This window comes from Quercus suber, unplaced genomic scaffold, assembly GCF_002906115.3.
Source record: "Quercus suber isolate HL8 unplaced genomic scaffold, Cork oak 2.0 scaffold_79, whole genome shotgun sequence".
NCBI classification, from domain to species: domain Eukaryota; kingdom Viridiplantae; phylum Streptophyta; class Magnoliopsida; order Fagales; family Fagaceae; genus Quercus; species Quercus suber.
In genome coordinates, this window is record NW_027069544.1 from 230,013 (window position 1) to 242,436 (window position 12,424).

The following is a 12,424-nucleotide window of genomic DNA, read 5'->3' on the forward strand; positions in this document are numbered from 1 at the left end:
AAAAAAGATAAAAAAAATTGCACGTGTCATCAAATTTTCCATTAGATAAATTATAAGTTTCAAAAATTTAAACCTCGAAAATCAATGTTCTTTAGATAACAAATAAAACACTTTATATCATCATTTCAATTTTCCAAGAATTACTACAGTCTAAAACTCAAAATACGTGAAAAAATTTTGGGATGTTAAAATTTAGTTGAAGTATTTTAGACATTACACAATAAAATATTTTAAGAATCATAAGTTTTCATTAGGGTTTAACTGAGAGAACAACAATATGACATGTTTGCTTTTTTCCAAAATATTAAGGGAAAGATTGCCCAATTTTAAAGTTTAAGGAGGAATTGTAAACTACTACAAACATAAAAGGATGAAAAATGTTTTTATCCTAAGTTTTCGTGTATAAAACTATGTGTTTTTACTAAAAATGGTGCACAAAGAAAAAAAAAATACAAAAAGTCAGTTGAAGAAATTTGTATGTAAAATAGTGAATTTTGGCTCAACAAAGTTGACTAAATCAACAAAAATTTTCTAAAAACACAACAGAATGGCACAACATTTTCATAATATCTTTATAATTTTTTTATATTTTATTTTGNTGTAAACTACTACAAACATAAAAGGATGAAAAATGTTTTTATCCTAAGTTTTCGTGTATAAAACTATGTGTTTTTACTAAAAATGGTGCACAAAGAAAAAAAAAATACAAAAAGTCAGTTGAAGAAATTTGTATGTAAAATAGTGAATTTTGGCTCAACAAAGTTGACTAAATCAACAAAAATTTTCTAAAAACACAACAGAATGGCACAACATTTTCATAATATCTTTATAATTTTTTTATATTTTATTTTGACCTGTAAAGAATTGACAGCTAAGCACTTTTGAAAATATCATGACAACAATAAGATGTCATGACATTTTCATAAAAAAATGTTATGTCCACGACATTTTCATAACAAATCATAAGTAGTAAGTTGTTACCGGTTGTTATTGATGGACAAAAAAATAGTTTCATTGATAAGTCTAAATTAGAACCAGTAACAATTTACCGTTTATGATTTGTTATGAAAGTGTTGTGTAAAATATTGTGGATGTAACACTTTTTTTTTACAATACTTTTATTTTTAGTTGTGGTTGGTTTCAATATGATTTTTTTAATTTTATTTTAACCTATAAGGAATTAACATCTTAACAATTGTGAAAATATTGTGGCAATTTATTATGTTAATATTTTACAATGTGAAACAGTGCGAATTGGACAAACCAAAAATACTGTAACAAATCTATTGCAGCTTTACACAAAAAAAAAAAAAAAAGCCAGCAAAATAGTAAAAATTGGACAAACCAAACTACTATAGAATAGATATTATTGCTTTTTCCATTCACGCTTTTTATATAGAGATTTTTTTTTTTTTTTTTTTTTGCAAATATGTATAATATTTGCCACTTTCTGTATGTCTACAACATAAGTAAGCTTATAAAGATTAAAAAAAAAAAAAAGAAACAAACAAAAGCAAAACAAAGCTCAAAAAACTGGTGTACTTAAAATATATATTAAAAAAAAACACACGACAATTGGATAAACCAAAGACACTATTCATGAGTTATTGGCTCTTACTAAAAAAAAAAAAGCTCAATGATTGAATAAACCAAAAATACTATTCATGAGCTATTGGCTCCTTTTATATAGTTAATAGATAATAGATAACAATTGATACTAAATTTATTTTAAATAAAATATATTTTATTTGATAAATTGGATATATATATAATAGGAGAGGGAGATTTGAATCTTCAACATCTCCATAAAAAAATGTCAATTAAATTACAAAATTTTTTATCAAATAAATTATTTACTATGTTTGAATTGATGAATCTATGTATCAAAAAAAATGATGAATCTAATGTTAGCATGGTTTGACTCACCAATAATTTTAAAAAAAAAATATATATATATATATATATATATATATTATTCTAGTGATGAACGAAAATTTCTATGGATTAGCACGTGATCTTCTATCATTATCTCACTTATCATCATTTGATTGATTATTATATGATATTTTTAAAAAATTGTGAATTCTTCTTCATCTCTACTTTACAAAATATGATGTTTTAAAAAACTTGTACATTCTTCATTTGAAGTACATAAAAAATCATTCAAACAAAGCTTAAATATACTGATCATAATTATTAGGATTAGAGTAACCTCATTCTTACATGGATTTTGTTTTCTTCCATGTTATTATATGAATTATAATTAAACTCAATATAATCTAATCTAATAATGTGAATTACATAAAGATAAATAATGGGAATGAATATCCTAAAATAATTAAAATAGGAATAAAAAATAAAAGGATTGTTTATTAATGTATGCCTTAGGGCATATGTTAGTAAACTATTTTAAGAAATTTTTTAAGGGAAAGCCAAAAAATAATTAACTTTTTTCACAGCTATTTCAATTTATTATAAAAAAAATTTCTTAAAATAGATTATTAGGGCATGTTTGGTTAGCTAAAAAAAGTAGTGTTTTTTGTTTTCATTTTCAGTGGGACCCACCCAAAAAAAAAAAACCTTGTTTGGTTTAAGAACTTGTACTTTGTTTTCATTTTCAGTATTCTAAAAATTGGATTAGAATACAAAATAAAAACACTTTTTCAACATTTTCATTTTCATATAAAATGAATACAGTGGCAATTTCATAAATATTGTGAAAATGAAAAGGGCCCCACCTGATTGATGTGAGTGTGGATAAGTGAAAAAAGTAACTTTTATTTTACTCTATATAAGATAGAAATTTTACTATAGTCTAATCTAAGTGTATATGTGTGTGAAACTCCCTCTTGGATGCTTAAAAAAATAAAAAAAAAACAATGCCAAACCGTATATGATGAATTTTATACCCAAATTATGTATTCAAAATAACTTACCAAATACCTCACATGTAAAAATGAGTCATTTTTTTTATATTCAATTTTAAAATTTAATTAAAAAAAGAGAAAATAAAAAGTAAATACATCACTTTTTTAGAACTAAATATGGCCTTAAAGTGTGCTCTAAGACCCTACATTAACTTATAATTTTTTTTATACCCCATTATCCTAAAAAAACTCTCACTATTATCTATGATAATGTTGCCATTAACTTAGAGCATCCACAGCAGGTGTGGCAAATGTGCCAAATGCTAAATATTTGGCACATTTGCCACACCAAACACAAAAATGGAGCATTATGAGATGTGCCAAATCTCAAAATTTATACCACATGTCTACAGTACCGTTGCAAATTTGCAACGGTACGGTCAGATGTGGTAAAAATAAAAATTGTTTTTTATTCACTCTTCTCTCTCCTCTCTCTTCATTTTTTCTTCTCTTCTCTCTCACTCTCTGGTTCCGTCTCTCTTCTCTCTCACTCTCTAGTTCTCTGGTTCCTCTCTCTTCGATCTCACTCTTCGGTTCCCTCTCTCTTCGACCAGTCCGGCAGCGACGACGACGTGCTCCGACGACGATCTCACCCACGACGGCGTTGCTCCGACGACGATCTCACCCACGCTCACACCCACGACAACGGCGTAGCTCGATCTCACCCACGCTCCAGCCACGACGGCGTAGCTCCGACGACGATCTCACCCACGACGACGGCGGAGCTCGATCTCACCACGCTCCAGCCACGCTCGATCTCAGCCAGGCTCAGCCACGCTCGATCTCGCCGATCTCGCCAATCTCACCTCGAGGCCGCCGTCGATCTCACCCTCTTCCCTCTCCTCTCTGTTCGCCTTTCACTCTGCCTCTCTCTGGTTGTGGTTTTTTTTTTTTTTTTTTTTTTTGCTGCAATTTGGGTTGATCTGATGGTGGTGGTGGGCTGTGGGCTATGGGCGGTGACAGTGGCAGTGGTGGTGGGCTGTGGCGCTGATGGCCAGTGGTGGTTTTTTTTTTTTTTCCTGGTGATTGTGGCGGCAACAATTTTTCTGGTTGTGGTTGTAGTTGCTGTTGTAGTTCTGGTTTTTCTGGTTTGCAGTGGTGGTTGAAGAGGACGATGATGATGGGAAGAGGAATTTAATATATTATTTTAATGTGTAGGAAATATTATTTTAATGTATAGAATTGAAGTATAAAACATCTGATAAATGCGATGTTGTAAAATGATGTGGTAAAATAATAAAGTAGGGTTTTAGTGTGGTAAAATGACATAATTTTTGCCACATATGATAAGGATGCTCTTATAATGTTGCCATTATAGAGAACAGCAACTGCGAAGTTCAAGGATAAGGTTTAAAATAGTCGTACAGGATATAATCTTTTCTTAGAGTACAGTGCATTTCTCATTACTGAGATTTGTGACCAAGTCAAGCCCACACACTCCAATCAAAGAATAAAATAAAATAGAAAATCAAGCCCACACACACTGTAAAACAAATCACCTCCACCAACGAACACAACTCGGTCTCAAAATAAACCAAAAAAAGAGAAAGAGAAAGAGAAAGAAAGGAATATTCCTTACTAAGGAATCCTTAGAGCTCTTTAATCAGACCATAAAATGTAGGCCCCATCTCACGTGCTACTACCTAGCTCAGATTCTGAACTAGTGGTATCCTATGAGTGCTTTACACATCGGCACATCCAATTAACAGATTTTTCCTCAAAATAGTACTTAATTAAAATGTTATTTTAATGTTCCGGATGGTTAAGATTTTTCACAATTTTATGGAAAAATTATCTTTATCCTGTTGTGGATTGTTAAGATTTTCAGAATTTTATGAAAAAAATTGTCTTTTATCCTATTCCTAACTCTAATGATTTTTTTTTTCCTCAAAAAGAAAATAAAAACTCTAATATTTTTTTTTAATATAAGATAAAAATTCTACTCGCCTAATCTAAATGCATATATACGTGAAACTTATTCCGGAAGACTTGAATCTCGGCCTCTGCTTCTACATCTCATAAGCACTTATACTTGTAAAATAATTTTTTTAATAACTTATCGAAATGAAGGGATAATATAAGTGATAGGAGTAGCATACAATGGATAGGACTTATTGTAAAACTTATCATGGGATTAGGTGATTCAGAGTTTCTAAATATACAATTATGGGATTCTTAATAATCTTATTAACTATAATTTTTAACTAGTATATATCACTAACAATTTTTATTTTTAAACATCATATCATTAATATTTAAAGAAATAATAATTATAAGCATTTTAATGTGTATTTAAATTATTAACAGTGATTCTAAAAAAAAATTATTAAAATTCAATCTATTTATTTTCAAAATAGATGAATATGATTTCAAAACATTGATTATAAATCTATAGTTTCTTTGAAGACACTTGGGTGGTGGCATTAATGGATTAGAAGCATATACCAAAAATCTAGAAAGGGAAAAAACAAATTCCCTAAGAACATTGGTTTAAAAAATATTTTTAGAAACTTCTTATGGAAAAATTTAAAAAAAAAAACTAATTTTTTCACAACTTTTTATATTTTTCGTAAAAGTAGTATCAAAACTTCCCTCAAAATGTCCATTAACTCCCTACGAGCACTTGTTCACAGGACCAATCTAGAAAATACCAAACTCTATCTAACATGTTATCAAATGCACGAGCTAATTATTGAGTGAGAATTTTGAGTTCCAACTTCCAAGTTCTATCTACCATCTTCTCAAAAAAAAAAAAAAAAGCTATATCTACCACCTTATCGACATGTGTTATTTCTAATCTATGAGAATGTATCTCATACATAATCGGGTAAATAAGATAAATTACAAATTTTAAGTGACAAATTATTACTAATTAGAACACGAGCCTACTATTGAAATCACTTTTATGCTTACTAATGACAGTTTGCCACATAAAATTTGTATTGAAATTATTCTAAAAATGTCATAAATGTTTGTACTCCGTAGATGATAAGTAGTAATTATTGAGTGAGTAAAGGCAAACCTTAATGGAAACATGGTTAGTTAGGGAATTGACTAAGGTCAAAAAGACACTAAAAAAAAAGAAAAAAAAAAGACTAATACTGGTGTCACATAAAATAGCATAATAAATACCATAACTCGGACATCTGGAGACACAAATTTATCACTCGTAACTCGACACGTGTGAGAGTTGTGAAACAAATTAGACAATTTTATATGGCACCAGCGGTTACTAAAAAATTATAAATAAACAAAAAATAAAAAAGGATAAAAACGAGAGAGAAAAACCGCGTATGGTAGCTGTCAATAGTTCTCGGTGAGAAACTTGTGATAAATAGCAGCCAAAACCAACCCATTTTCGCCTTTCTTTATAGTATCATTTCTAAGTTGAAAAGATTGTCAGAGAGAGAGAGAGAGAGAGAGAGAAAACTAGAGCGACGTATCGGTGTCAGTAAACAAAAAATGGCCGTGTCCTCGTGGCCCCGTGTTTTCCCTTCTTTCTTCGAGTGTCGCTCAGATCCCGAATTCTCCGGCGCGCCAAAAACCAGCGGAGGATGGCAGAGGAAGCCGAGCCAGAGCCGGTTCTTCGGCAGCCGGCTCAACTCCTCGGCTTCGGCTCAAGGAGCGATCCTTCGTTTTCCGCCCAACTTCGTGCGCCAGCTCAGCACCAAGGCTCGCCGGAATTGTAGCAACATTGGCGTCGCTCAGATCGTCGCGGCTTCTTGGTCCAACAACTCCAACCCCGCTTCCCCTCCCCCGGCGGCGGCCTCTTCTTCAGCCGCCGCCGCCGCTGCCGCCGCCACTGAGCCGATCGCTCCGATCGGCGATGACGTGGCCTTGCTTGGCAAGGAAGTAGATCTGAAAGCCAATGTGAATTTGGAATTACCGTTGGAGACTGAAGACAAGGAAGAGGCTTTGCCTATTCCAAAGCTCTCCATCTTTAGCTGCGATGGTAGCCTTGCCATTCATGCTGGTACAACTCTCTCTCTCTCTCTCTATATATATATATATGTATGCTTTTTATTTAGATATAATAAAGATTTGAACTCGTGGCTTCCCATTTTGAAATTATTAATCTTTATTCTTTTTAAAAGTTTAACTGACTCAATGGTAATATATGTTAAATTTATGGGAATAATGCTTTGTTTATGTATGTATAGATGTGTGCGTGTGTGTGGATGGGTTTAATTAAGGAAAAAATGGGTGTTTGTGTAGGGGAGAGATTTGGACGCGGAATAGTGACTGATGCAATTACAACTCCTGTGGTTAATACTTCTGCTTACTTCTTTAAGAAGACTTCTGAGCTCATTGATTTCAAGGTATGTGGCTGTGGTTTGCTATACTTGTTAGTTTAGTTATTGATGTGGGGGTAGCAAGAGAGGGGCTTTTATTGGGTATTTTTTGTTTGATTGGATTAATGTATGTGCGTAGGAGAAACGCAAGGCAAGTTTTGAATATGGACGGTAAGATGACGTGGCCTTGCTTGGCAAGGAAGTAGATCTGAAAGCCAATGTGAATTTGGAATTACCGTTGGAGACTGAAGACAAGGAAGAGGCTTTGCCTATTCCAAAGCTCTCCATCTTTAGCTGCGATGGTAGCCTTGCCATTCATGCTGGTACAACTCTCTCTCTCTCTCTCTCTCTCTCTATATATATATATATGTATGTATGTATGTATGCTTTTTATTTAGATATAATAAAGATTTGAACTCGTGGCTTCCCATTTTGAAATTATTAATCTTTATTCTTTTTAAAAGTTTAACTGACTCAATGGTAATATATGTTAAATTTATGGGAATAATGATTTGTTTATGTATGTATAGATATGTGCGTGTGTGTGTGTGTGTGGATGGGTTTAATTAAGGAAAAAATGGGTGTTTGTGTAGGGGAGAGATTTGGACGCGGAATAGTGACTGATGCAATTACAACTCCTGTGGTTAATACTTCTGCTTACTTCTTTAAGAAGACTTCTGAGCTCATTGATTTCAAGGTATGTGGCTGTGGTTTGCTATACTTGTTAGTTTAGTTATTGATGTGGGGGTAGCAAGAGAGGGGCTTTTATTGGGTATTTTTTGTTTGATTGGATTAATGTATGTGCGTAGGAGAAACGCAAGGCAAGTTTTGAATATGGACGGTATGGAAATCCGACCACGGTTGTTCTTGAGGAGAAGATAAGGCATGTCTTTGTGTTTTTATTTGTTTATTGGTGTGTGGTTGTATTTATTTAATGCGTATGTGTGATCGAAACGATTTAGTGAGGGTTGTGTTGTGTGTTTTTTTCTTGTGTTTAGTGCGCTCGAGGGGGCTGAATCGACCATGATAACGTCATCTGGCATGAACATTAGCACGGTCATGTTGATGGCACTGGTTCCTGCTGGTGGGCATCTTGTGACGACGACAGATTGTTATAGGAAGACTAGGATCTTCATTGAGAACTTTCTTCCCAAAATGGGGATCAAGGTATAGTTTTTTCTCCTTTTGGTTTTATCATATTTGTATGATGTTGGTAGTTTGCCTCAAGGTTGTGAAGCATGTTCTGTATTTATTGACATTTTAAATGAGAAAGACTTGAGTATTTGTGCTGTTCTTGTTTGGGAAGTGCTGTTGTTTCTTGAATAGTGCGATAGAATTGGTTGGAATTAGGGAATTTTGGTGCTATTATTTTTATTTAGACTTCAACAATGTCTTCGTTTTTAATTATAAATATTACCTCTGCAGGCCACAGTCATTGACCCCGCAGATGTTGGAGCCTTGGAATCTGCACTGAATGAGAACAATGTCCGTAATGGAGAAAGCTGTTAGCTTGATTTCACAAGGTTCTTTATTGACTACTTAGGAAATGACGGGTAATTCTAATTTTCGTGGTGTTATACTTCCATGCAGGTTTCTCTTTTCTTCACAGAATCGCCAACCAATCCTTTCCTCAGATGTGTTGACATTAAGCTGGTTTCAGAGCTTTGCCACAAGAAAGGAGCATTGGTCTGTATAGACGGTACCTTTGCAACACCCCTCAACCAAAAGGCCCTGGCCCTAGGGGCTGATCTTGTTCTGCACTCTGCAACAAAATACCTTGGGGGCCACAATGATGTAAGGTGGCTTGTGTTGGCTACCTGTTTAGGTTAAAAAGCACACAATCAGGCTGTCAATAATCATAAAGTTAAGCATTGAACAATTATTCTTTCTGCTACAGGTACTTGGAGGTTGCCTTAGTGGTTCTGAGAAGTTGGTCACAGAAGTTCGTACTTTGCATCATGTTTTGGGCGGTGCTCTCAACCCGGTGAGACATTTTTATTAAGCATCTTGTGGATTGATCTACGGTTTTAAACACTTCTATACTCATTCACAAGATTTGCAGATTTTACTGTTATCCACTGCAAATCTTATGCAACTTGAGATTAATGATGATGATTTTCTTTTTCTCAACAGAATGCTGCATACCTAATCCTCCGAGGCATGAAGACACTGCATCTTCGTGTACAGCAGCAGAATTCAACAGCGCTAAGGATGGCCAAGCTTTTAGAGGCACATCCTAAGGTATTGATATTTAGTGTAAATCCAATTCCAAACATTTTTTTGCCACAACCTTATGTAGCATGAAGCATCACAAAATCATTATTGCATCACCATTCTCCTGCTTACCTTTTGCTTTGATCACCTTAGCATTATCATAAAATTTCCCATGCCCAACACCTAAGAATCACACTGGGTTTCCTAGGCAACTCGAGAAGATGCAAGCCGATCTAAAAGTTTCACTTATCAAGTCCTACTAAAATTGGCCAAGATCAACAACTAGTCTAGCTAAACAAACTCATTAGCCCCCCAATTAAAGTTCTGCTAGAATGTATTATTCAGAAATTGTTCCAATCCCTAAGCTGGACAAATTTTCTAAAGTTTCAGTTCTGTAGTTTACTTGTTTGCTTGCCCTTTGAGCATTCTTATATCATATTGCCTCTGTTGGTAAAAATTCGGCAATGGCTTTTGTGTTTCTGGAATATTTTATGAAGTTTTGAATTTGCATCTTTAGCATAGGCCTTGAGTGCCAACTGCATCACTCATTTTGCACTCCTGCCTGTGCTTCACTATCATGTTCTAAATATATGTGTCTGGATGTGTCATCTTGCATGTGTACTGATAGATATGTTTGGCAAAATTTAGAGCCTGATTTTTCTGAAAGCCATAGTCAATGTTGTCCTCATCACTCCTCAATTAGCAACTTTAAAACTTTTTCTTTCTTAATTGATGATGATCATCATCAATACATGCCTTAGAAATTTGCACCATCATATTAATCATCACTGTATATATTATTATGATGCTGTTATAGAAAAGATTTAAAATATTAGAAATTAGTTTTTGAGCTTCTCATCTGGTGGTATTTTGATAACGGACAAAATCAAATGGTCTTATTCACAGGTAGCGCATGTCTATTATCCTGGGTTGCCAAGTCATCCTGAGCATGAACTTGCCATGCAGCAGATGACTGGTTTTGGTGGTGTGGTCAGTTTTGAGGTGAGCATAGCTAACTGCTTTAATATGTGGACTACTGGTGATATTCTCTAGTACACGTGCTTCCATTAAGTAATGCCACCCTTTTTTTTTTAATTTATTTATTTTATCAATATCTATTGCTCAACTATGCAGGTTGATGGTGACCTAAACACCACCATACAATTCATTGACTCACTGAATATCCCATATATTGCCCCGTCCTTTGGTGGCTGTGAGAGCATTGTGGATCAGCCAGCAATTATGTCTTACTGGTACTTCCTCAAGTTCCTCATCAAATGAATTTTCTATTTTTTTATTTGGAATGGTTCTGCTGTAAGCATGGTTAAACTCCACTCCGTCAGTTGTGAAAATCTGAAGCTGTTTTATCTTGCCACATAAGCTGTTGAAATGGTCTCCAGGCGATGCAGTGAGATTAGGGTGTTCTGGTCCACATAAGCTGTTCATCTATGTGGACTAAACTTCTAATACCAGGACAAATGGGGGACCCAAGTAGATTTTAATCTTTGTACTCTAGGGTCTTAGGGGTTTAAAAGTGTAGGGATATTTTCCTACAATTATGGACCATGTCCGTGCACTTGATTATACTGGATGCATAACTCAGTGAACCGATAGCCAATTTGACTTGACTTATTGTTGATCTTTTTGAAACAGGGATCTACCTCAGTCAGAAAGGCTCAAGTATGGGATTAAGGATAACCTGGTTCGATTTAGCTTTGGGGTTGAGGACTTTGAAGATTTGAAGGCTGACATACTTCAGGCTTTAGAGGCCATATAGGGCCAAAACCTGCATCATTTGCTGTCAAAGATCCTGGATGTTATAGGCCTCTTTAACTTACGGTGTCCTTTCTTTAATAATGATTTTCCTTAATCTACCTTTTTGTGGTGTTGCAATTGATTTTGATCATGCAATGTTCTGTTCTGTTCCCGGTGGTTGATCATTTTATAATATGGTGAATTTCTCTTAAAATTTCATCTATTATGTTTGCAATTTTACCTCTTATTGTTACGTACCTTTTTTAGGGTTATAAACTAGCTAAAGCTACGTTGAGAATCAAAAGATTAAGACACAAGTTGAACTTGAGATTATCACAAAACAAGATTATATGTGTAAGCTTGATTCATTTTCATGTCAAACAAGCTTGAACTTGTTTGCCAGCTAGCTTATTAATTTACCATATATAGTAAATCCATGACAATTTTTTTAACCCTTAACAAATTTAAGAAGTTTTACTCGAATGATCCTCTTTTTTTTCTTTTTTTCTTTTTTTGGGAGAAGAGAATGGACTATTTATTATGTCATTATACAATTAAGTCATAAGTGTCATTATACAATTAAGTCATAAGAGTAATTGCATAAGTGGTTCTAAAATTTTCTATCTATTTTATAAAAAGAACTTACTTTATTTTATTTTACACTATCAAAGTTTTACTTGAATGATCATTTTTTTTTTGGAGAAGAGAATGGACTATTTATCATGTCATTATACAATTAAGTCATAAGAATAATTGCATCAATGCTTCTAAAATTTTCTATCTATTTTATAAAAAGAATTTACTTTTTTTTATTTTACATTTAATTTTACCAAACACCCATATCAGTTTATATATTTTATACTTTTTTTATTTAAATAATTTTTTTATTTTATAATTATTTATTTTATTTTACACTATCAATTTTACCAAGCACCTATATCAGTTTATGTATTCTATACTCTTTTTTTATTTAAATAATTATTTTATTATATATTTTTTTTTTCTAACAACCCACATCAAAATACACTTTACTCTCTCTCTCTCTAACGTGGTCACTTTTCTTTCTTTTTCTTTTTTCTTCTTTCTTCCCTCTTTCTTCACCAATCAATTTTTTCTTCTTCCTCCCCTCTTTCTTCACCGAAAAACCCTATAAACAAACCTCCAAACTCCATAAACAAACCTCTAAACTTCAATTCGACACAAGCTGATGTCAATCTTAGTTCATTTTCAGCATTT

At 33.4% G+C, this 12,424-nt stretch overlaps 1 protein-coding gene across 1 annotated transcript; it reads left to right on the top strand.

Moving 5' to 3' along the window:
* The first annotated feature begins 6,289 nt into the window (after positions 1-6,289).
* On the top strand, positions 6,290-11,407 carry LOC111998624 (cystathionine gamma-synthase 1, chloroplastic). The gene is made up of 11 exons (XM_065773696.1): positions 6,290-6,900; positions 7,143-7,246; positions 8,029-8,102; positions 8,218-8,386; positions 8,645-8,704; positions 8,810-9,013; positions 9,117-9,203; positions 9,353-9,460; positions 10,340-10,435; positions 10,568-10,686; positions 11,087-11,407. Exons 1-11 carry the CDS (start codon positions 6,390-6,392, stop codon positions 11,208-11,210), a joined length of 1,656 nt encoding a protein of 551 aa, XP_065629768.1. The 5' UTR covers positions 6,290-6,389; the 3' UTR covers positions 11,211-11,407.
* Positions 11,408-12,424: the final 1,017 nt, after the last annotated feature.

Coding starts and splice junctions, on each gene's coding strand:
- LOC111998624 (XM_065773696.1), top strand. CDS start 6,390: ATGGCCGTGTCCTCGTGGCCCCGTGTTTTCCCTTCTTTCTTCGAGTGT. Junction 9,461..10,339: donor TTTTAGAGGCACATCCTAAG/GTATTGATATTT, acceptor TCTTATTCACAG/GTAGCGCATGTCTATTATCC. Junction 10,436..10,567: donor GTGGTGTGGTCAGTTTTGAG/GTGAGCATAGCT, acceptor TCAACTATGCAG/GTTGATGGTGACCTAAACAC.